A 24,699-nucleotide genomic window follows, 5' to 3' on the forward strand; every position below is an offset into this window, starting at 1 on the left:
TTCCCAGGGAACAGAGCATCAAGCTGGCTTTTTCACTTGCAGCACAGGAACGGTAACATCCCTGCTCCTGTGGTAGGGGTCCCTCTCTGACCTCAGGCAAGGGTGTCAGGGAAAAGGGACTTCATTTGGGACAGGAATGCAGTACTGACTCCTGGCAAAAATACATGCAGCAGGGCACAGACCTAACATTTTACTTGTACGCTTTTATTGTGACTTCAGAACAAGTCTCAGTCTCTAAAAGTCATCCTGATCTTCCCCCTAAAATGCAGATACCAGGTCCAAAAGCATTCAGCTTCAGATAAAGACCCACCCTTCATGTTGGAGCTACTAACATTTGCTGAAAGCAGAAGTCTTGCCACCAAAACCTAAGCTGGAAGCATCGGAGGCAGAAGAGACTGAAAAAGTTTTTCATCAGCTATTACAAGGAAGTAATAAAACACCCAGGAGAAAGGACCAAAGTGTCAAGACTGAGAAGCATATTAGCACCTAGGCATCTGCTCTAATTTGGGCTCAATATTCCACAGAACAGCAGCCTGTATTAATTAAAAATGAGATAAGCCATACCTTAAACCCTACATTTCTTCAAGCTATCCTGTTCTATACACATCTGTGCGCACAGCCCAGCATTTTATGACAATGGTTAATTGTCAGAATTTTATGGGCCATGCTATGTTTTGTTGGCTCAACATTCAATCCCACACAGCGATCTTTTTAAAACAGAATTATAGTAAAGTGCATCCAATTATCCTCATAGCAAGCTGTACATCCATCAAATAGAGATTAACAGCTTGACAGGATGATGGCAGAGCTGTTACCGCATCTGTAATTCCACTTACATTGCCCGCCAGCACCCAGACCCTGAGTTACAAGCTCATCCCCTCCCCAGATGGGATTTTTGGATCTTTTAGCCCTACACTAAGGTGGGCAGCAACCTCACAGCAGCTCACCAGAAAAGGTCTCCAGCAGGAGAGAATTTGGACACCATGTTCAGCCAAGAGACCGAACTGTGACGACCAGAAAACGCACACAGAGACTCACAGATATTACAGAGCTGCTATTTATCTTTTGTCAAGTCACCTTAGAGGTTTTTTTTTTCCCTGCTGGAGATTAAGCAAATGTATTTTATGCAGCAAGTGCATCTGACACTAGGGAGCAAGTCACAGGCAGGACTAGAGAGCCCTCTTTGCAGAAGGTGGCCCATGGTCAGTCCCTTTCTGGCCAGGCAGCAACTCTCTAAGCCCCAGCAAGTGTTGCAATGGGTTGCATGACACAAGAGGGCAATATCGAGCCCTCTCACACAAGGAAGCCTTTCAGCTCAACAAAGGTTTCAGCCAGCTTGGAGAAAGCAAGAAAAATGGGATGGGGATGGAAAGATGTCATTCCCACACTTGCTTCTCCTCTGTGTTTAAAGAGCACCAGAGTATCTTGTATATGGCACACTAGCTCCCTTGGGGGTTGGAAATTAGGTGTTTGGGGGATCTTGCATTGCCTGGACAAAACTTTTTTTTTTTTTTTTACCTCCTTTCTTTTCAGCTTGTCTTGTTGGAGGCAAGCACTGCAAGTGCTCAGCTCCACAGTTTTGTTCCAGGAACACAAAACCTGAATATAAAACAAAAATCCCAGAGAACTGCAGCAATGCAAGGGGACGCTTTTCAGAAATGCCCCTGCAGAGCTGGACAAGAAACAGTACACTTCTGGACATACCTCAGCCATGGCATAGTTAAACCTCATTTCTGGAAAGAGCTTAGGAAGCTTGCAAAGAGGGGGTTTTCTTCAGCAGTTCAGGCTACTTTTGTTAGAAGAGCTTAAGGGGCTCATCTCATCCACTTTCAAGCACCTGAGAAGTCAGCTTTCCAGGAGGATCAGCTATGCCCTCTGCAGCCAGAGACTAATTTAGTATGTACAAAATCCACTCTGGAAGATGCTTCAGTAAAACCACCTCTGAGAAAGAGCTGACAGCCTAGATGACTCGAACACCTGGAGTCTGAGGAATGCTATGCCTGATAAAGAACCACCTGGATTTTGGCTACATGGACCACTTCGATGTTGTCATGGTAAAAAAGAAAAAATAAATCTCACTTCACACCCGCCCTTACTGAAAGTCTGGAGTTTTGCTCTGCCTGAAGCCCATTTGTAAAACCTCCATCCTTGCATCTGAAAGGGGACTCCAGCACATCAGAAGTCCATTTTTCCTTAAAAATTCTAAACATCTCAGCTGAAGAAAAAGGGTACAACTAATACCACCATCACAAACATCAGTGCTTGAGGGAAATAAGGAAGCCTTTTTTGTCCTGTTTTGAATGGAAGGGAAAACACTCATAAAAAGCCCAGGAGGACACACAAGGAAAGTCAGCTTCTTCAGACACAGAAGAATCCACAGCACTCGCATTCCTCATCCCCGAACAATGCACCCCACGGCATTAAGCCCAGACTTGTCATAGCAGAGTACAGTTCCACTTAAATCTTTCAATTAAGATGGCATTTGTAAAATTGCAGGCTTGAAAATTGCTAGATATTATTCTTAAGTTCAAGTCACCGCTCTGATTCAAAAAGTAGACTTTAAGATAGTCAAGCAGAGGTCTGGGCCATGCCTATTCTGCATCACTCTTTCCAATAATTGCTCACTATAGATCAAATGGGATTTGCTTGTAATCTAAAAATAACTTTGAGCAAATTTAAAGGACTCTCCAGTACTGTGACACCAAGGATAATTCAGAGCCCTTGCATTTAATCTCCAAAATTGTCAGTGCCCACACAGGCAGGCTCCAAACTGCCTCCAGCTGCTGGGACAAAACCCAAGCAACTACTGTGTCCTAGAGCTGTATTTTCCTAGGCGCACAGCATAAAAGCCAAGTTTTGCTAGCCCTCCTCCTTCACCATTCAGCATGTGCATTACAGAGGATGTTAAAATGGGGTGCTACAGGCAAAAGCAACCTCTAGAGCAGTCTAGGAATTTTATTCCTTGATAGCAAGCATTTTAGATATCTTCACAATTTGTGTTAACTAGGCTGTTTGGAAGTCCCTCCACCTTGCTCCCCATGTTGGGCAAAGTTCCTAAAGGATGCTGGCTTGGCAGGGAGTACACAAAGAGCACAGCTTGGGGCACATGTGTCCATCTGCAACGTGACTGCACAACCACCTCCTTTGTGGCCACTTGTCCTCTATGAGCCAAGCCACCACTCAAAGCTGACATGGTGGTTGCCTGAGGGTGGAAGCCCCAAGGGTGTTTTTCGCTGGTGGGTTCACCCCCAGCACCAAACGCTGTCCTCCTCCCCTGCACGAAGCTGCTTCGAAGCAGGCAAGGATCCTTCTAAAGCGTATTTTGGGGACATTGGCACTCGGGCCCTCACCTGGAGCAGGTAGTTTGTATTTATAAACAGAGTGTGACACACGACAGCACTTCCCAGTATATAGCTGTAGGGGCCTGGCCTCCACCAGAGGTGTCCAACGGGCTGGTTTTCTCCTCATTTTTGCTACCTGCCTCAACAGAGCAGGTGTAGGGATTGCTTGCCTCCAGCCAGGATGATTAAACCCAAAAGGCACGTGTCCTACCCCAAAAGCCCCTCCACACTCTTTCTACCCTTACCGGCTGCTGTGGAGAACGGCGGCTGACCCGGGCGATCCACAGCTCCGACTCACCTCCAGCATTTCAATTAAAACGTGATCCAAAAAAAAAAAAGCCTCCAAAACCCCAGAGCCACGTCTGAATTATCTACAGGACCACACGCACCAAAACCCCCCGATTTCTCACTAGAAATGGCTCTCCTCCAGCGACCAGGCCACAGCAGCGAGAGCAACGGCGAGGTCCCAGGCCCCAAACTCAAGGCCTTTTTAGGAAAAAATAAAAAAGGGGGGGGGTAAGGAGTCAGGACACTTCATACAGATGGCTGAAGACCCGTTCAGCAGCCAGAATTTATTAGGTTTTACCAAAAAAATCGCTCCCAACACGACCCGGCGGGGGGTGTCACTCACCGGTGGCATTCGGCGGCACCTCCAGGTTGACATTGACGAAGAATCGGATGCTGTCCCCCGAGACGATGGAGGAGTTCACGGCGTCGAAGAGCTCCTCGCCCCCCGTCTCCTCCTTGGCCTCGCAGCCATCGTCCGTGTCGCACTTGAGGTAACCTGCCGACGAGACGGGGAGGGCGGTTAGCGGCGTCGGACCAGATCCAGAACGGCCCGGGGTGCGGGCATCCCCACCGGTCACGGCCGCCGAGGGCCGCGGCGAGGCCTCGGCAGTAGCCACGGCCTCCTGAGAGGCTTCTCTCATGCCCTCGACCGGCGAGGGCTGAAAAATATCGACAATCTGCTCCGGCACGTTTTGGGTTGGATTGGGACGCTCCGGAGCCTGGCCGGGTGACAGCACGGGCTTCGCGCGCCGGCCTGCTTACCGAGTCAAAATGGCGTGAGTGGCAAAGCCAAGAGTCAACGCCTCGCTCCTCTCAGTTAAAAAAAAAAAAAACCCACACACAAACAAAACCCCAAACAGGACGAAAACTTGGACTGTAAGCGATAAAAGCACCAAGTCGCGACGCAGAAGCAAGAGCTGCGCCACAGCCCCAGCCCACCCTAGACCCAATGCACTCATCAGCAGCACAGCCGTTCCACTTGCGATTCAGCAATTTGAAACTGAGGAGGGGAAAAAAAAAAGAAAAAAGAAAAAGAAAGGTTTCCAAGGAGACACCCGATACGGATGGACAGACCCGCAGCTCCCCGTGGGGCAGAGGAGTAGGTCACAGGAGGCAGCAGCATCGAGAAAGTAGACAAGTTTCTTAATTACAGTGGACAACTCCTTAGCCTTTCACAACGCTTCTAATTAGAGTTTAACCTAGCCTCATTCAACAGCAAGCTAGTTCACTGCAGCGTTTTATTACGAAGCAGCTGGAGGACTCTTGTGGCATGCTCGTGCATCATGTTTAATTAGGAGAATTAGGGGCGTTATAGAATGTCAATTTTTACATTACCAGGATTATTCAGCAGCTTCTACCCATCTTCTGACAAGTCTTTTATGCCTAATTTGAAGCAGGAGGGATATATTTCATTAGCTTCCTTTAGGCACCACAGCAAAATGAAAAGGGTGAACTTCAAGGCAGAGGCTTGAATGGAAACTAAAATATCGGTGACTCTCTTTAAAGCATCGTATACGCAAACGTAGAGGCAACAGCAGCTGAAGGCAGCGCACGCGGTCTACGGAGGGATCTCGAGCTGACAGCTCGCCACCGCAAAAAACAAGCCCCGAGCAGGGAGGCCACAAACAGGAACCCGGTGACACAGAACAGGGGCTGCAGAGCTTCCTGCCGCAAGCAACGCGCCGGCAGGCACTCGTCCCGAGCGCTCCGCATCTCCCTAGGAGGGCTGCAGGGGCTTCAAGGCTTCGGGTGACTTCTGAGCTGCTTGTCCGAGGCATGGGAAACCCGACAAACAACTCGGGTTAATCCCCCTCCTGATCTCTGCTTCCTCCGTCTACCTGCTTGACGGGAATCGACATGAAGCGGTCTTATCAGAATTGCTCTGAAGGCTTCAAAAAGGTGCTGCCGTCCCCATCCAGATGGCCAGCAAAACGCACCAAGGGTGCCGTCCAGCTAAGGTGGCTGTTTCCATCCCTGCACGATGGAAACTTGTCCGAAGACAGACAGAAAGAAGGGAAGTGAGGAAAGTATAGGAAACAACCTGAACGCAATACCCAGAGTATCACAGCACCACAGGAACCACCAGGTATGAAACACCTGCACAAGGGCTGGCAGATGTGCCAGGATTGAGGGGCAGCCTGTGTCCCGGAGCTACGGACAACAGCCAGACAGGGTGCCTGCTGGCATCCGAAGTACTACGAAGCACCATGCGAGCATCTCAATCCCAAGCAAAGTTCCAAACTTGGGGTTGGGCTCCTCCAAAATACACAACAGACACCATAACCTCTCCTCGGCAAAGCAGAGCACCCACCAGTGCTGACAGCCCCCCTGGTGCCAGGAGAGCTTGGGCAGCCCTGCAAAGCAAAAAATCAGCCTGGGGTAGGCTCAAATCCACGATCCTGGCTTTTCCATCTCTGCCATATCCAGGATTGCAGCCCCAGGGAAGCTGTCACAACAGGTTTGTGCTTCTCCGTCCTCCCCACTCAGTGGGTCGGGTGGGAGGCACGTGGGGGCAAGACAGCTTTGAGCACACAGCTCAGAGAACAAGGTTGAGTTTTCCCCCGCTGTCCTAATGCAATTCAGACAGAGATGAGTAAATGGGTAAAAGCCAAGCAAGGAAGACTATTTATTCACCTCCCAAACCCGCTGAAAGTGGCTCGGTAAGAGCACGGCAGCGGTGGCCCCTGAAAGCAGAGAGGGCTGGAGACAGGAGAGAAGCAGCACAGGATCTGGAAGAAGGGCAAGGGTGGAGTAGGATCAGAGGGTTGGGCAGAGGTCAGCGAGGACTCTGGCAAGGGAAGCATCCTCTGTTCCTCCCTCTTTAGGGGAGGAAAGAGCAGAACAAAAGGCAGCCGAGCCTCGCGTCCCTTGGGCAAGGGACGGACAAAACACTCGGCTTGCAAATAATCCCAAACCTGGGCTGTGCAGGAACTGCACTCCCAGGCAGGTGTCTGCTTTGTCACTAAACTACCTCAAGGCTTCAAACCACTCCTGTTTTGAATCCTTCAGCCTATTAGTCTGCCAGGCATTTTAAAACGTGAGCAACTTATGCCTGTCAAACGCAGGGTCACCTCGAGGTGAGAAGAGGAGCCGTGGGCATGGCAGATGCACCTTCCTTTCCCTCTGAGCACAGCTCAATAGCTGCCTCCAGCCCTGGCAGCTGTTTTCCCCCCATCGCCTAATGATGACCGAGTGCCACCCCCGCTGCTTGAAGGGCAGCAGATGCCACGAGCGACAGCAGAAGCTGTTCGGCTCCCCTGAAAGTTTCTTTGGTGTTTTGCAGAAGTCCAGAGCGGGATCTGACGCGGCTGTTGCACAAATTTGTGTGAATATCAATCAGGTTTCCATATGGAAGCACAGCCTCAGTAACACTTTATAGCCTGTGCTACGAGCAGTTGCTTCAGTGAGGCGGAGGGCAGAGTTAGACACCTTTATGTACTACCTCAGATTGGCTGGGGAAGACTTTAAGAACTCCAAAATGGTGCCCCCCTCACCCACCCATCTCTTCATACGAAGGCACCATTTGCCGAAGTGCCATGAGCTACATGACAGGGTGAGTCAGACCTCTGAGCACAGGAAGTGCCACTTCAGCCTGAAATATGGTCTAAAAGCCCCAAAGAAAGAAAGATTTTGTTGAGTAGGCGGCCAGAGTCAGGAACTCAGTTAAGGTTGGCTGAGAAGATCAGTGCAGCCCTCCCGCACCTTGAAGAACATTTTGTGGTCAGGATGATCCCCCTCAGTCCACCCTGCAGGACTCGCCTCATAGCAAAGAGAAATGGAAAAGCATGAAAAGTGTAGGAGGCCAAGGACAGCAAGTACTATCCTTCAGTGCTGCAGGAACAAAATCCACTTCTCGTTCTGTGCAGCCATAAAAATAGCCAATGCCTTGACCCTAAGTCTTTCTGTACCTGAGCCCATCATATACAACGTGAAAATAAGCCATCCCCCATTTTATGCAGGTGCTGGGAAAAAGAAAAAAAAAAAAGGCAGTTTCTCTAGCCATTCCCCTCTAAAGCATCACCCCTTCCCTTGTAACTCATGCCTGGCCCAGGCCTGCCTTGCTCCAATCCCTCAATATCCATCCCCAGCTTTCTCTCCTTACTCCCATCATCTTCTCAGATCCGCTTCATCTCCCCAGTCCTGCTATCAACCCTCTCGCAGCTCTGACAAGGTGCCTGCCCTGCAGCTATTTTGCTTCTGAGCTGAGTTTTAAGAGCTCTGTGCTCTGTTGGGAAAAGCAGTGAATTGAGCTGCAGCAATCGGAGGTGGCATTACCTCTCCCACCACTGCTTTAGTAGCACCTGACAGCTGCACCTGGGGTAATAAAAATCAGCAGAGTAGTAGTTAGCAGGAATCACAACTTCAGCCACATCATATGTGTTCCCTAGGAAAGCTTAATTGCTCCGTGGGAGCAGCACTCACAGCCCAGGGGCTGCAGACTGCTCCAAGACAGACAAAATCTTAATCATCAGACTCAATTTCCTGGGAGAAAAGCAGCTATATTACTAACAACATCATCTCACATCCCAGGTTATGAGATTTATGCCAGGCACAGCCCCAGCAGAACCCCTCCGTGTGCCTCTGCGGAGACAAAGCCAATCACGGTATTTTAATCAACATCTGCATCTGCAAGCATGCACACTAACCAGGAGGTTAGGAGTGCAAATGCATCTACCCACACTTTACTGCCAACTCAGTTCAGCACAGCAAGCCAGACAAACATCCAAGAAAGAGATTTTGGGGGGAGATGGGGCATTTTTCCTTTTGGCATTACCCAGATGTTGCACACTTCTGGGCATGCGTATGCTACACGTTTTTTGTTTAGGCAGATATATTGCTGCTACTGTTTTAGCAAAAGTTACATAGATGAGATTAAGGTACATATTCTTGTAGCTAGATTAGCAGGGCAGAATAGGAAAGCTAAAATCAAAGCTTGTCAAAAGTTATCTACCTCTGCCAAGTCTCTGCAAAAATTGCTGGCTTTATTTCTGAAGGACCACATACGCTACGTTAACACTCTGAATACTCAAAGCAGTTTTCTGGAAACCACTCATTTTTACCCTCATCTTCCAAGGTAGTCTACGCTACAAGTCTGGAAAAGTGTTCTCATTTATAGCACCTGTTTGCACAGCAACGCTTATTGCCTCAGCCAAATCCAAGCCCCAGCTTCCAGATGGAATGGCATCTCCTCTTCTTCAGGACCCGCCCCAGCTCCCACAAAATCTCTTTGAAAAAGCCAGAAAGCTAGTTACAGTAAAAGAGTTTTGAGCTCCTACGATTGGCAATCCAACACTATCAGCTAGCCATGTTAAAAGCCACTTCAGATTGCTCAAATGAGTTTTTAGGCACAGAAGGCAGCAAATTGCAGGACAGTCCTTTTTACTGGTTTTGCAAAAAGAGCACTTGCAGTCACCTTGCCAAAACACAGGAGCAACAGTATGCACTGTGCTCCTGCTGGATTCAGCAGCCTCAAATATTTTACCCTGGGAAAAAGCAAAGGCTTTCCTTCTAATATCGCTGCTTTAGATATTTTTGTCATTGATCCCAGTCGATTCAGAACTGAAATCCAGCAGCTGGCCCCACTCTTAGCATTTCAAGCCATAGACCTCACACAGGCAAATAGCCAGCTCTGCTGCGGTCAGACATTCAAGTGCAGGAGTCTGCAAGTTCTTGTTTTGGAAGAGCCCAGGAGCTATTTGCATCCACTTTCTCAGAAGAATTATGGGTCAAGTACAGAAGGACAACAGAAGCAATAATAATACACATATTCAATAGCTTTTAAAGGTAAGGGGGCATCAACTGGGACATGGACATTACCCTAAAAATCAGGTCTGGTTCTTTGAGCACCCCAGTGCTCAGCTGTAATATAGTGTGAAGGAACTCAAGAGAGATAATTAAGACCTGTATCTACCTAAACACTAGTCATGATACTGGCATTAAGTTAAAGAAGTCAGCTTCATCTAATTTTTCTACTTGTGGATTTTTAACTTGCTCTTACCAACAAGAGACACTAATTTTCAAGAAAGGCATGAAGTTTTAATTAACCTGAGCTAAAGTGATCAGCCTGAGTTTTAAGCCATCAGAAGGCTTGCTTTGTTCCCTGTGTACTGCAGGCTTGCAGATTCACTGCATCACTCAAAATACGCAAATCCCCAACACTGGGTGCAAAAGGAAACTCAATAACAGAGCCTCCACCTCCATTTTGACCTTTACACTCTGCACGAAAAACACAGACTCATGTTGCCTCCAAAGGTTAGATAGCCTTATGGTTAGTTAATATTAGCAGGGATAAAACAATCAAAAGATTCAGGGGAGACTTGGAAGAACTTTGTACAAGTGTTATCAGTTCTCCAGTCTGCTCAGTGTTCTAGAAAAAAGGGTTTAAACAGATTCCTACTCACGCACACTAACCAGAGGCAAGCTTCTGGTCACATCTCGTATGCCGATTTCAGCATAATCACCTACTTACCAAAATAGCTCTTCTTTTTCAGACAAAAAAAAAAAAAAAAAAAAGAATGCAATTGTGTTTTGCTAGAACAGCATCTTGCAGGTAAGTATTTCCCTAAATTTTACATGTTCCTGCTGAGGTTAAACTTCAAAGTTAGGGGGTTACTTACTGTTTCAAATCACAAGAGTCTGAAAAGCAGTTGTGAAAGATTCCTTCCTTCCTAACAAATTACTCCATGTCACAGACAAGAACAATTGCAGTGCTGTAGCTGCAGAGCAATACCCTCCAAAGGCTGCTATCAAGCAACATTTTGCAAAGCTGTCTCCCTCAAAATTAAAAATTCAAGCCACGCTGATTAAATAAAGCGGTTCTGCGTACAGCTGGATGCTTGCTAGAATTTTAAGCTTTTGCTTTGGTTCACAGTCGAGAGATTCCCTGGCAAAGCTTACTATTTTTGTCCTAAGGAGATTTACCCTTTGTGCAGCAGGCAGCCACGTGGATGTGGTTTATGCCAGCCCAGGAGAAGACAACTGGGAGGGTAGGGGTTGTCCACAGACTGCTTTGTTGGACTACTAAGGGTTTGCTGCTGACAACTAAATAGCAAGAGGGGTCCAGAGCTTACCTCCCATGCTTTTGTTAGACCACCTCCTTTATTAAGCCAAATATCATGGCTTGGCACAGAGAGACTAATGACTTCTCTGGGTCATCTAGATGGGATTTAGAGAAGTGTCCTCCAATGCCAGCTCCTCCAGGGGTAGATTAAGGGGCAGAAGAGCTGGGAACTCTTGGGTGCTGCTTCTTGGGTCTCAAGCAGTCACTGAGAGCCCACCAGACAAGTGTTTGCAGCCTTTTGGAGTAATGGCCACCTGCTGTGGACATGTCAATCCATTACCTAAGCTTTCAGAGTGCTTCAAGACCACAAATTAAACCACAGCCTCCTCTTGTAAAAAAAAAAAAAAAAAAGAGAGAAATAGAAGTAGAAAGCGTCTAGCAGGTGAGTCACCAAGACCAGACCTGCATCCTTTAAGTAACAGATCCCTCCACTACTGGCCGGCCATAACTTCAGTCGCATGTTTCCAACCCTACTTCGAGTCAGTCTTTTGTCATGAAGAGCCAGATGGAAACATAAAGCTTCCGCTGCCACTTCAGTAATAATTCATAACAGAACTGGAAGAACCGATCTGCTACAAAAAAACTCCACACACCCAGGCACTTTTGAATTAATTCCAGTATTGTATTTTGCAGCCAGATTTCTAGGAAATGTTGTGAATAATCCAAGTAATTCAGTGGAGCTTTGTTTTTATTTTTTGTTTTGTTTTTACAAAACACAGCAGCACGTGGAATTTTAGCTCTGTACCAGAACCCACAGAAATCAGGAGTGTTCATTTTATCATAGGCCTCCTGACAGACAGTTCTCCAAAATAAAAACCTGCAAGAGACCTGCAAGCCACCCTCTCCAGCCCTCCATAGGTAGCAGTAGTGCATCTCCTGCTGGTAGACTGGGCATCTCGATGGGGGAAACCCATTGCAAAAGAATTTGTTTCACAAAGACATTTAGATTAATCTCCTAGTTAGGCAAAGAATTCCAAGACAGAGAAAGACAAATTTAAAAAAAGAAAAAAAAAACCCACAGCACACATACCAAACTGAACTGCAAACCGAAAAACAAAAACAAGCAGATAAAATACATCCAAAGATCCCAAGCCAGACTGGGGCCTTGGGGCCCTTCAACACAACTGCAATTTATTGTGCCAGCAAAACCAATTAATAAGTCAGAGGAGACCAAGTAGTGAGGGATTTGTTCTGGAAGACAAAAATTTATGCTGCAATAGCTGTTGAGCCAGCTTTAAAACAATGCAACAATTCAGATATCCCCAGCGCTATACTGGGACTCCCTCCTTTGGATTTTGCAAGAGGAACTAGAAAGCCTCTGGTTTTGTATCTTATCAGGGCAAGTTCTTGTGTCAATTAAAAAGCTCACCATCCACTGGCAAAATTTCATCACTTGCAGCTAATACGAATGCCTTTAGAGCCAATCCACTTGTAGCAGGCACTGGATACTCCCCACCACCACCGAGGAGGGTACAGGAGGCTGACAGCCAAGAGACAACGATGAGTAATTATTCAGAGCATTGATGGCCAGCTGCATTTCGTCAGGACTCCAATTATCTTCAGGTTTGGATTGGGTCTACACAATCATCTCAGTCACTTAAATCTGCCAGGAAGAAAACTCATTTGACTGCACAACCTTGCTGAAGATTCAAGTGACTTAAACACACAGCCTGCTCATGGGGCAGGTAGAGGGACACCAACTATTACTGGGCCATGCCAGATTTTGTTCATTTGCTCATGCAAGCGGCTTGTTCCACAGACTCAAAAGGAGGAGTAAAACACGTGGATTTTCATCAGCAAGATGTGTCAGAGGACAGCTATTAAAACTGACAATATACATGGATTGAAAACAGAACATGGCCAACAGCTGCCATCATACCTGCTGCCACCACACTCTTCATCAAAAACTTCTCACCAGGCAGGCACAAACTCATTTCCTTATTTTTCCTCTTAATGTTGCCTCTACAGAGCAAACTACTAAACAGCTTTTTTCCCCCAGTCATACTATGTGCATTTACCTTCTGCAATGCACTAAAGGCCACAGAAGTGGCTTTCAGTCAAGTTCTTCCAGCAATAGGGGAAAATCAGAGTATGCTGGAAACTAGAACTTGTAGCTAAAGACATGGGCTCCTTTGATTAACTTTCCAGATTTTTAGCCAGTTAAGAAGTTATCAAATAAGCTGGTACATGGTTGGGACCATAACAACCCTCTGAACTTCCAGAATAGTTATATATTGGCATCCATTCACTAGAAAATCCTTCCTGGGCTTTCCTCAGCTCCTCAATAATTAACAGAGCTACAAATTATTAAATACTTCAGTAAGTTTTTATGAACAGTAAATATCCAGGAGATTCTTGCAAAGCACTGCTTTGGTGCTGCAGCCAAGATTACCCTCACTACAACAGTTTAAACTAAAACTGAAATCTCAACTTTTAACACTGCTGCAGCTGCCATTGAGAACACAAGGGTAAGAAAAAAGTTAGCTGGCAAAGACAGACACAGTCTCTGAACAGAGCCTCTGATACGGTCAGAAACAAAAACATCTTAATTACTAAGGATACAGAAAACCATATGTATATGCAAGATCTCAGGAGGAGATAAGGAAAAAGCTCGACTCTGCGAAGAGCAATAGTATCAAAAGATGTTTCTCTACTGAGAAAGGGGAAAAACGTAAGTGCTAAGGGAATCAAAGGAAGAGTTTTGATTTTTTTCTTTGCTCCCTCCCCAACACACAGCTTAGTGGTTTGGCTTTTTTATTTTAAAGGTGAGCAAGAGCATCTCTTGGTCGCCATAATGAACTGGCAGATCCAAACAAGTGGTGCCAAGGAACAGCTTAATGATTACGTGGCTCCATTTCAAAACAAGCAGTTTTGAAACTATGTGAAAAGGTACCTTCTTTCTCTGTGGTTTCCTCTAGCCCTGATTAAGATTTTGGGTAAGCCTTCAAGAATCTGAGCGCATGGAACTTCTGTACAGAGAGAGCCGAAGCACTGCCTCACAGAGGGATGTGAATATTCACACTGGCACCCCCCCAAGATGTGCTATCCGTATATTCTGTGCAAAAACATACAAGCCCTCAGTTAAATCAGGCGGTAGAAGGTGACTCATCACTCAACAGCAACTGAACTTTTAAAAAAGGTCAGTTTGTAATGAGGAACAAGAATGGCAGCAGATTTGAGTATGAAATAACCGAGAAATCCACTGTTATTTTCAATCACAATTAGTACAGCATTCAATACTGCGTGCAGGCTGAAGAGGAACTTGCAAGCAACCTTCCCTCCTTCCCCCAAACCATGCAGAAGCATAACAGGAAAGAAGCATACGCAGTTTCATGAAGTCCTTAATGGTAGCTCTAAGGTGCCATGGCACCAAGTTGCACATCTCACAGGAGAGCTTCGCACCGGGAATGTCACAACTAGAAACACGTGCTCTAAAAACATCTGGAGATCCGTTTTTTTTGTTTGGACAGTTGGAGGAGAACAAGACATTGAGTCCTGGAAGGGGGCACGTACAGCCTTTCCACACAAGCTACTAGGACAGACAGCTGTGCTCGTGTTCCCTGTGGCAGGTGGGCTTGGGATGAAGTAGGTGGCTCCAGAAGACAAACCGCCTTTGTCCTTCCTCCAAGTCATACAGCAACATTTCTCCAAACCCTTACACTACTGTCAGCCAGAAGCTGGAGGCTTAGCCATCTCTCGAGGTCCCAAACTAGATCATCCTCTTCCATTCCCAGTCCTCAGGAAAGCACCAACCACATCCCAAGGGGCCACAAGCAAGCCAGGGAAGGTAGGAGCTGGGCTACCCAGACCTCATGCCCCACGACGTGCCCTCAGAAAACCTCCCTGAGGTCAGGCATTAATTTCTGCCCTTCTGCAACTCAACCCAGCCTTCAGAAAAGACCTCTTACTAGAGATGAGAGTACTTGCTTCCAGTTTCATCCTTTTACTCCTAGAAACTGGCTCCATGTAACACTTTCAGAGAAGACAAGCGAGCCAGTGCCAAGGGAAGAACTGTCAACAGCAGTGCTGGATCTACTGCAGCTGACATCGGGCAGACATTCCACTTCCCCTTCCCAGATGTTAACCTAAGACTTGGCCCCCTGGAACAAGAAGGATGAGCCTTGTAACAGCTACAAGCATCTACAGGCCTCAATAAATGGAGCATTTTAGGCTTCTACTCTCACCATTTGGAAGTCCTGAATACTCCAAGTATTCCACCTTCTCAAGGGCAAGAAACCCCAGGCCCTTAGAGACTACACCCTGAAGAGGCTGGTCTCGAGTTGCACTCTCAGGATGATCTCTCCCTAACAACCCCACACATGGTATTTCTCCAAAGCTAGTGAAGACATTGGGACTTCACTGCACCTCGTGTTTGGTTGTACAATACCTTGGCCCTTTATCAACACAATATCTTGAGAGTTCAGCCACCTTTGTTGAGGCAGATGATATAAGCTTCCAAATGCCACAACTCAATCTTGCTTCAAAGAAAAATCTTAGAGAGCATTTTGCACTAAAAAAATGCATTTACCAGAGCCATCCGACATTTGCCTGATGCTCTTGACAGGATGTCTCCAAAGGGATCTGACACCTACACATGATCTCCACTCCGGAAAGAGACAAGCAAATACACCTGCCAGCCTGTATTACAGGAAAACATCGTGAAAGAACTTGAAAAACAAGGAGCCACCCAGAATAGTCACTGATGACAACGTGAAGATGATTATTTACTGCTTTGGATATCTAGAACATCTACAGTATTTAAAAACGCAGAGCCTGCTTGCAGTACAAGATTACACAACCGCCACGCAAGACTGTCTTCGCATGCTGCTTAGGCTAAATGGACTTTTTATCACGTTTCAAGTTCTCAGCTAACCCTGTAGCGCAGCTGTCCCTCCAATAAGGTGATACTATGCACAAAGAAGTCAAATAATACTTGCCACTCTCTTCAAAGAAGTATCCATTTCTTGACATCGCTGCTGGTGGAGACTCTAAAAGAGAAAAAAGGAAACATGGGAATCATCAAGACGCTGAATGTCTTCACCTTACTGCTAAACTCACTGTAAACCTGGATTACAGCAGAAAGCCAATCCCAAAATCCTGCAGGCATCAGATTCTTCTGAACATGGCAACTTTAACCTTTTGTTTATTGACTTTAGCATTTACCAGAGTATCCTATACCGTCACTGCTTGAAGAAAGTTAAGCCTGGGCTGGGACCACAAAACGGCAAGTCTAAAAATCAGGACAAGAACTATCATCTCAGTGACCTATGAAACCTGAACAAGTGCATCCAAAAATAATACAAGCTGAGCATCTACAGGGCTTTTATAAAAAAAAATACAAGCTGTAATGAAGTCCAGGTTGCAGCTTATACTTGGATAAAAAGAGCCAGTTTAATTTAGAAAAAACAATTTAGATGAGAAGGGGATTTCACATCCTATTCTGCCGCTCCTAATCACTAGGATATCCCAAAACAGTGCTTGGCACTTGAAGATAAGCACCAGAACACTGTAGCCTGCCTTGGCCCGCTTCCTGAGCTGGGGTCCTGCAGCAAACACCATCCGCACCAACAGGGTCTCACGAGGAAGCCACAAATGGGAAATGACGCTGACCGAGAGCGAACCCACAAACGCAGCAGCACCAGGACCGAATCCCCACAATTCATGATGGAACATACTGTATCTGCTAGCGAGTCGCTTCTACAATTGACTGCTGGCAAACTGGATGTTTACCACGCAAAGAGATGTTCAAACAGCATAGGAGCACCTGCTTTCAGGTGTGATCAAAGTCTGGTACCCAAACCCAGCCTGGCTGTTCTTAATACTACCAGTATTTGACAGTTCAGACTGCATGGGCTAGAAGCACCAGCTTTTCTGTACAGGTGCATGGCCCCATTTTACAGTGAGCTAACAGAGCTCTTTATTTCAAGCCTCGAACAAGAGTCACCCAAGCAGTCCCTTAGAAAGCTGTCACTAGGTGCTGCCTCTTTATATGCTTCTTCACAGCCAAAACGCAATCAGAAAGAGGAATAGATTTGCTCTGTCTTTCCCCACTTCATTAGGCTAATCAAACATTACCTACGCAAGCCTGGGATGAATTTGGGCCAACAAGGAAAGAGGTTTTGCCTGCTTTATTGTTCTGCAGATTAGGCTTCCTGCTTTTCGTTTGAGGTGTGAGACTGTTTCCCAAAGACCCTTTCTCTACCCCATAACTTTTGGCTTACAGGTTACATGCTTTTTTTTTTTTTTTCCTTCCCATTACAGTGTGCCATGTTTTCAAGCATCATAATTCATCCTGGTCTACTGGAAGCCTTTGCGCGTCAGACGGATACAAGTCACACCACTGACGGCAGCACCTTCCAGCCCTAACGTTTGTCACAGCCTGGCATGGCTTAGACCTCCTTTCAGCACAGACAGCATTTGGCTGCACAGGTTCCTGGAGGGACACCCTGATGACCATTTAAAAACCCACAAAAACCCACGGGCAATTCAAGTATCTGGTCCAAGAGAGAAACACAATGTTCTGAGTTCATCCCAGAACAATGGGTTGGAGGAACAAACGCACAGTGGCCAAGGGGCACCCGTTACACGAGTCAATTGTTTCCCACCACCTGGAAGGGAAGGAGAAGATCCATCCAGACTGATTAGCACACTAATGATCAAAGGAAAGGTTTTTAAAGAGGCTTTTATTGTGTAATGATTGCATTTACGTATTTCAGAGAAACAAACAAAATACGCCTAGGCAGATGGATTACCCAAGGAACTGACATTCCCACCAGGATGGTGTATCAACTTCTCATTTCTGTTATGGCTTCTGAGGGAGCCTGAAGGAACACGTTCATCCTTCACTAGGCAAAAAATGAGACACTGTTTGCTTTTTGTTTAACTGAACACACCTATTTCTACGGGTTGATAATGCCTAATGAACAGGAATTCAGTGTCAGTTGGTTTCTTCATTAGAAATACCTTCTAACTCCAGCATTACCTGGGTTGACATCACACCTTTACGGGAGACTCTGGTTTGGTCACTGCTTGGACTAGGCATGAAAAGGGCAAGGCTGGGGTATTACAGCAGGCAGTGTCATTTCATTAGGTGGCACTCGTTCCTCTGAGTCACTAATGAGCAATAGTCCCCTAGGCAACACGCTCAGGCAATTATGTTGGAGGTGCTGTTTTTTCAGATGAGTCATAAAACAGAGGTCTTAACCTTGTAATTAAAAATGCAATGGCACGTTTGGGAAAAAAAGAAAAAAAAAAGTCAGGCGTTCACCCTATTATGTCCTGGCTAAAGTCCAGCCCTGGTAATTTGTCTTCTCCCTACGTAAAGCTGTCCCATAGCACCAACGGGATTCAGACTTCAAAACAGTCTCATTGGAACCTTTTGAAAAGTTGTTGCAACCCCCACGGAAGGGGCTACGCACGTTAACATCAGGAACGGTGTGTAACATGCCCAGGAGGTAAAAGGTGATGGGGTGTTTACACAAGTCCAGACACATGCACAGAGCTATGGGACTAGCTTAAAGGTCAACGCATTAGCAAAAGTGGAGGTAGGAAGGGTAAATTGGGGGCTACATCATCTGCATCTCTGAGAATCTAGAGAAAGCAGCATCCACCTGATTTTTTAACTGAGCACAACAAAGGAGACAGATTTGGGAGAGAAAGTGATTAATATCTTTCCTCCTTATGCATCAGCCCCCTTCTTCCCCATATTTCCCCAATCAGTTTAGCACAAGCAAGCATAACTTGTGTTTATGGGATGCTAGCTAAGGACAAGGCCAGCTAGACTTTGCTTAAGTGCATGCTCAGCAGCAGTCAGCAAGGCAAACGTATCAGCAGGTTCCACACGACTCTCCTTCCACAAGGCTGATGAGATTTCAATATCCAGGGTCTCGGCTCCTTAGTCACGTTTTGCTGAAGACAGGACCAATGGGTTCGAGTTGTGCAGAACTGACAGCAAGGCAGAGTCCTCTTTTCTCTAGCAATAAGGTACATACCCACAGCCTGACGCACACACGCCAACCTGCATCTCCTCTCCCCGTCTCACCTCCACTCTTCTAATTTCAAGAGCTCAACCAAGGGGCAGTTATAAAACACTGCAGTAATCAATGCAAGCGTTTAGCTTAGGGAAGCCTGGGCAGGAATGTGAGTCTCCAAATATGTTAGAGATCAACATTACAATGCTCCAGAGTTTGCCTGAAGTTGCAGAAGTGTTTCCATGAAGTATAAAGCAGCCCCTGCACAGCCTTTGCAGGCTGGAGGAAAAAACCTACAGTTTGGGGAGCACTTTATTACCCACCACAGGGTGGGAGCTCCCCCTCTCCACACCAGCAGGCTACTTGCCTCAGATCCACCAAACCAATGCTGCTAGTTCCTTTCCCCCAGGTTTTCTTTCAGAGACTTCAGCAATTAAAAGATCCAAGCAAAGCAATTTCAGCAAGACATAAGGTCAGGCTTCTAGAGACAGAGCTAGAAAGCATTACCCCAAGGAGCTAAGATACACAACCCTGCAATTGACTCTCATGCCTCTAGTATCTCTCACCAAGAGGTCCATGTCCTCACTCTCCAGACTCTGCTTTCTCATCCAACACCTACAAGGACAAGCAAACTCATCAATTGCTCTCCCTTTCCAAAGGCAGAACAAGATGCCATCTTCCATTATCTGCCAAAAAGCATGCTGTATAGCTCTTTGGACAATTTAAGCAGTGTTCTTCATTTTTAAGAGTTAATTTACTCCAGCAAATAAGTTTCTACTGCCACCCCACCTTATTCCCTACAGGGATGTCTATTAGATGAGACCAAATTGGACAGCCATTAGAAGTGTCACCACTTAGCTGCTTTTTCAAAGGAAAGCTTCTGACTAGTTTCTCATCCCTTTATGATCATTGAATCCAAAAGGTAACAGTGAAGAGCTGAAGCACTGAAGTGCTGCAAAATGGAAAACAAAGCCTATTTCTCTAGACTCTGGAACACAGCTTAAGATTTCAGAAGTAAGCCACTGCCCTTTGACTTGAAGCAACTGCAGTGACACCAAAAGCCACCAAGGGGGAGGTATGTGAAGTTTACTACTTAACTGGCAGGACAGTCAAAAGTTTGCTGTAGTTTGAGGTGCTTGGTCTTAGGGCTAGGACAAATCAGATAATCCACAGTGCAAAGCAGCAGACAAGAAGTGGGTACACTTCCCGATTTCTGACATTCTTACCATTTTTACATTTACCTTTAACAACAAAAACAGACAAAACCCTACCATGCCACCCTCCATTATTAAATTCCTGTGGGAAACGTGTCTTAGATCTAATAACCCATTTTAACTCTCTTATTTTAAGGTTAGTAATAAGTTCTCTTGAGCCTTGCAATATTAGTGGATTATGAATAAAAACACATTCTCTGGATACTTCGGTAACTCAATTACCATGTTCTGCTGCTGGCATCTTCCAAGTAAACAGCCCTCTGCAGCACATGCCTTATATTGAAGCAAAACATAGCTCTAACAAGCTTTCTACAAGTGGTACTGCAGACTTTGGCTTTTATGACTTCCCTCCAGTAAATCTCTCCAAGTTCTAGTGTTGATATTTAATTGGAGTTTACTTTGAGACAACACCATTTTGAAAGAGTTACTGGAGAGGTACTTTTTCATTTACAGGCCCCTTTATTATTGGCTGCTCTTGCGTTGTCTCTGAACACAGGCAGCCTGTACATCTGGAGCATTTAGTTACCCCGTTAAGTATCTATCAGAAAAAATTAGGTACCTTCATCACCTTTTACTCAGGGTGTCCTCCAATATCCCAGTTTCTATTGCCTTCAACACTGTTTCACTGGAGCTTTAAGGACATTTCTGAAACTCCTCAGCACATACAGTGTTTTGCCTTGAAGTTGATAAAGCGAAACACTTCAGGCTCTGAGCAAGAAGTTACAACAAAAATCACTTGTTCAGCTGAAAAAGACTTCAGACTTTCCCAATTTCCTCCCAGGAGGAATTACCAATTCTCAGTGTGACAGACTGGACTGCCCAGTTATCTGGAAAGAAATCTACTTTCCAGAAAGCACACAGGGCTTTAGCTTTGAAGCAAGGTTTTGGCCACTTCAAGCTACTTCCAAGAGTTCTTCAGTCAATGCTAAAAGTGTCCATCAGTACCATTAAAGTTGATTAAATAGTTGGATACCAGCTTCCCTACATAATGGGGAACATGGCAGTCAGTTGCACCGCCTCAAACAGATCTGTGGCCAAATGCAGATTGAACAAATGTATTGTCTCATCTAAGGCTTAGATTTGGGGGAAGATGACAAAGCTAGCCCTATCCAAGACTCCAACGGACCTGGTGTTCAATATTAAACTCTGAGCTTACTTCTTATTCTTTGTTCTCTCCGCTCCTACCATGAATTAACATCACAGGACAAGGGAGTCCACAGCTGCACAAGTGACCAGGGAGCTGCACGCAGGTTCATGCAATTTGGGGCAGGGAGAGAGCCAATTTATGTGCTTCAAATACCTAATAACCAAACAATGCTGCTCCTCCCCTCCACCCTAAGGCAGCAGAAAACCAGACTGACTTAAGAGAAAAACCACACACACAAGGGATAATATCCCAAGGGAAACCCCTGTAGGAGAGGACCTTTTTTTTTTTTTCTAATTACATGGAGCATTGACTGACAGGACACTGCAACTGAGAGTTTAAAAGTCTCCACATGCAGCAAGAGCTCAACAGCAGGAGGATGAGGAAGCCTCAAACTCCTTTTGTAACACAACCGCGTCACTGCAGAAGAATAGGGAAAGAGCTCAACAGGCAGCAAATCTAATCGCACTGACTAGCTAGCTGATCAGTTCCAAATATATCAATATTGCAGGATTCTCCCACAGAGCATCGCTTGTGCTCTTAAAACATGCGATTTTGGCAGTGTTCAGGGAAGAACCAAGCAGCAAGGTGTCCTGGTGGAGACATTTACTGCAAATTATTTAAAACCATCCAAGTCAGCAAGAATGAATGGACAGCAGCACGCAAAAAGCTATTTTGCCTTAAGTTACCACTTTTCATTTCTTAGCTACACCTTAAGCAGCTGATCCCTTCCCCCAGCCCTGCATACTTCAACTGGAAAACACTGGGGAAAGCACAGCTCATACTGGCAGAGTCAGAGATGAAAAGCATGCCCCTTATGCTGCTGTTCTGGGCAGTAACAACTGACATACAGGACAAAAGCTTGAGATTTTACTTGCTTTTCTCTACACCTAGAGAGGTGTGACAAAAAAAAGAACCACACGAGTCAGGGTTTCAAAACTAATCACCATAATTCAAGGAAGTGTAAGACAAGTAAGGCATGCTTGTTAATACTTGGGCAGGAAAACGCCCGGTAGATAGGGTCTATGAGCACTGCTGCCTGTGGCAAGCCCAAACGTAGACCTTTCCTCAGAAAGCATGAGGTTGCATCAATAGAGGCAAAGGAAAACATAATAGAAAAAACTCAAGAGGGGTAAAAAAAAAACTTTTGTAAGTCATTAAATGGGAAATACCAGCACTTCTATGTTCCAGGGAGTTTTATCTTGAAGGCATAAGAGTCAAGATCAACTAAAAGACTCTTCTTCACTGCAGCTTTACAGCCTCGCTCCCCCTGCAAGTACCACACATGCTTTCTCAGTGCGGACACGCATCCATCCACATTTCATCCCCAGCAGAGCCTGAGGGGGATAAACCTTTGTTTCACAAGGCACACCAGAGCCCTATCCCTCCTCAGCTTACCCTTTATTCATCCCAGTGGCATAGCTGCAGGGAAGGGCTAAGCACAGTCCTTACAAGCAGCTACCCAGCTCCACAACGGACCAGCTGTGTTCCTCCTCCCCCCAGTTATATCCACATGCCCATCACACATGTCTAAATATCTTCCTAATACTGCTTTCTCCAGCACTTTTTAAAGAGTAAAGAGTTAGCAACGTACCAGTCATCACAGTGAAAGCCTAAGGGGACACTCCAGCCAGTACTCACGGAAAGGGCAGACTCCCCTCTATCTACGTTCCCCTTCTGCACTCCTGCCCCGCACTTTTCTTCTCAGCTTATCCTCCTCCTCATGAAGCTGTCAAGCCTTTGAAAAACACAGCCAGACACCAAAGAACAGATGAGGGACTCACCCCCACGTGGCATGCCTAGAGGTTTAATGCAGACAGCAGTACGGTGTACCAGCAGGCATTGGCACCACTTTGTAATAAAGCAGGGATTTTTGTTGGAGACCTTTACCTAAATGGGTTGATTAAAACATCATCTGCATGCAAACACCTACAAGAAATCAACTTTCGAGGTCTTGAAAACAGTCTAGAAGACATCCATGACCCAGGAAGATTTAAATCTACTCCAAACCCCTTCACCTTGGTAAGGTTTTAGAAGATGAGAAAGCATTGGCCAGAGCAGACACCAAGAAGGAAGGTGCTTTTAAGTAGCCCAATCCAATGGTAAATTGCTGCTTTAGCCAAGAGACTCAGACCTGCAGGGACACAAGTTTGCCTTCCTTATGTGTAGAGATGGCCAAGTCCGCTAGCAGTCCTTACAGGAGAGGATGTTTCTGTTAGCAAAGAGCACTTTTAAAAAGTTACATACGTTTAACATACTCTTCTTGCCACAGAATTGCATAGATGCATCACTTGTCTCCTCTGCCCCCCTACTAGAAGTAACCCTAAAAGATTTTCACCACCTCATTGCTTCCCACAAGGGTTTCATTTCCCCCCAAATTCCCGTTTTTTTAGGACGAAGAGGTCTGGATTACCAAAACTAAACATCTCTAACACTCCTGGGAAGTGTTCCATTTCTCTGATTTTTGGAGGACGCAACAAGCCCTCTGACATTTCCCAGGCTATCGATGGTGCATTAGTCACTTGGACAAAAAGCTTTGCTCCATGGATCTATCTAAACAGCGTCCTCCATCACAGTGCGACCATCGTGCCAGTCCCAATCCAGGCAGAAAACACAACTTTAGTGCCTGCTGAGCCACAAAGCTATAAAGTATTGAATCAGGGATTATATGCAAGGAGCTGGATATTCTTCTGATGAAGGGAAATGGTGTGAAGAGGTCTTAAAGCATGCCACGGTCACTCTGGTAAACAAAACCCCAGAACTAATTTTCACAGTCGCTGGCTATGAAAGTAGAAAGCATCATATTGAAAGGATAAAGCAGGAAGCATCCTCCTGTCTGCTCAGTCCCAGGCAAACACACACCCACACACAAGCTCAGGGATCAGACATGTCTGCTTTAAAAGCATTTTCCTCACTGCATTGAACAATTCCGCTCTTCATCCCCTCCCCACCTTCCTCCAGAACACCCATCGCAATAAAACCATCTCATAGAAGATCACTGGCTGCAGCAGTGACAGCTACCAGAGACCCCCCCCCACCCCCCCCAAAAAAAGCACACTAAAGGTTGGTGTCAGCAGTGCTTGGATTTACCAGCAGCACCAGGCTGTCCAGGTTGGTTGACTCATCATAATTTAGCCCACCGGAGCAATTAATATCCAAGGGTGCCTCCCAGAGGTGAGCCGCAAGAGGAAGCGACCCTGTAAATTGAGAGCCATGCAGCTGCTTCGCTAACAGGATCTCTTTTCCTCCTCCACCGGGTTTCTTGGCCAGCATTTTGTAGGTGAGCAGGACAAGCTGAGAAGGAGGGGAACGACGACACTTTGGGATTTGGCTGGTGGACAGAGAATTTGGGCTGTTTGCCTTTTTTTTTTTTTTCCCAGGTTGAAGGGGGACATTTCATTTTGTTCACCCCTCTAAAAAAAAAAGTGATTTAAGACTTGCAAGGATTTCTTGCATAAGTGCTACATGGAGAGGAGCGAAAGCAAATACCTCCAGAGATCCCACAAGCTGGCAAAGGCCCAAGAACAGACCAGTTGAGGCTTTACAGTAGACTTTTCCTGAAACATTTAAATAATTTAGAAAGCATTAACTCTTACTGACAGCTTTTCAGACAGCTCTTTCACTTGCAGGGCTCTATCAAAAACCTCATAACTCTTAATTAAAAAAAAAAAAAAAGATACTG

At 45.9% G+C, this 24,699-nt stretch overlaps 1 protein-coding gene across 1 annotated transcript in view; it reads right to left on the bottom strand.

The window, feature by feature from the left end:
• SLC4A11 (solute carrier family 4 member 11) overlaps nucleotides 1-24,699 on the bottom strand; it is a 93,329-nt gene that overhangs the window by 63,880 nt on the left and 4,750 nt on the right. The window contains exons 2-3 of the mRNA XM_052780836.1: nucleotides 15,627-15,677; nucleotides 3,973-4,125 (exon numbers count right to left, since the gene is read on the bottom strand). Coding sequence (XP_052636796.1) covers nucleotides 3,973-4,125; nucleotides 15,627-15,677 — 204 coding nt within the window. The remainder of the gene's footprint in view (nucleotides 1-3,972; nucleotides 4,126-15,626; nucleotides 15,678-24,699) is intronic.

This window comes from Harpia harpyja, chromosome 2 (assembly GCF_026419915.1).
Source record: "Harpia harpyja isolate bHarHar1 chromosome 2, bHarHar1 primary haplotype, whole genome shotgun sequence".
In the NCBI taxonomy this organism is placed as follows: Eukaryota; Metazoa; Chordata; class Aves; order Accipitriformes; family Accipitridae; genus Harpia; species Harpia harpyja.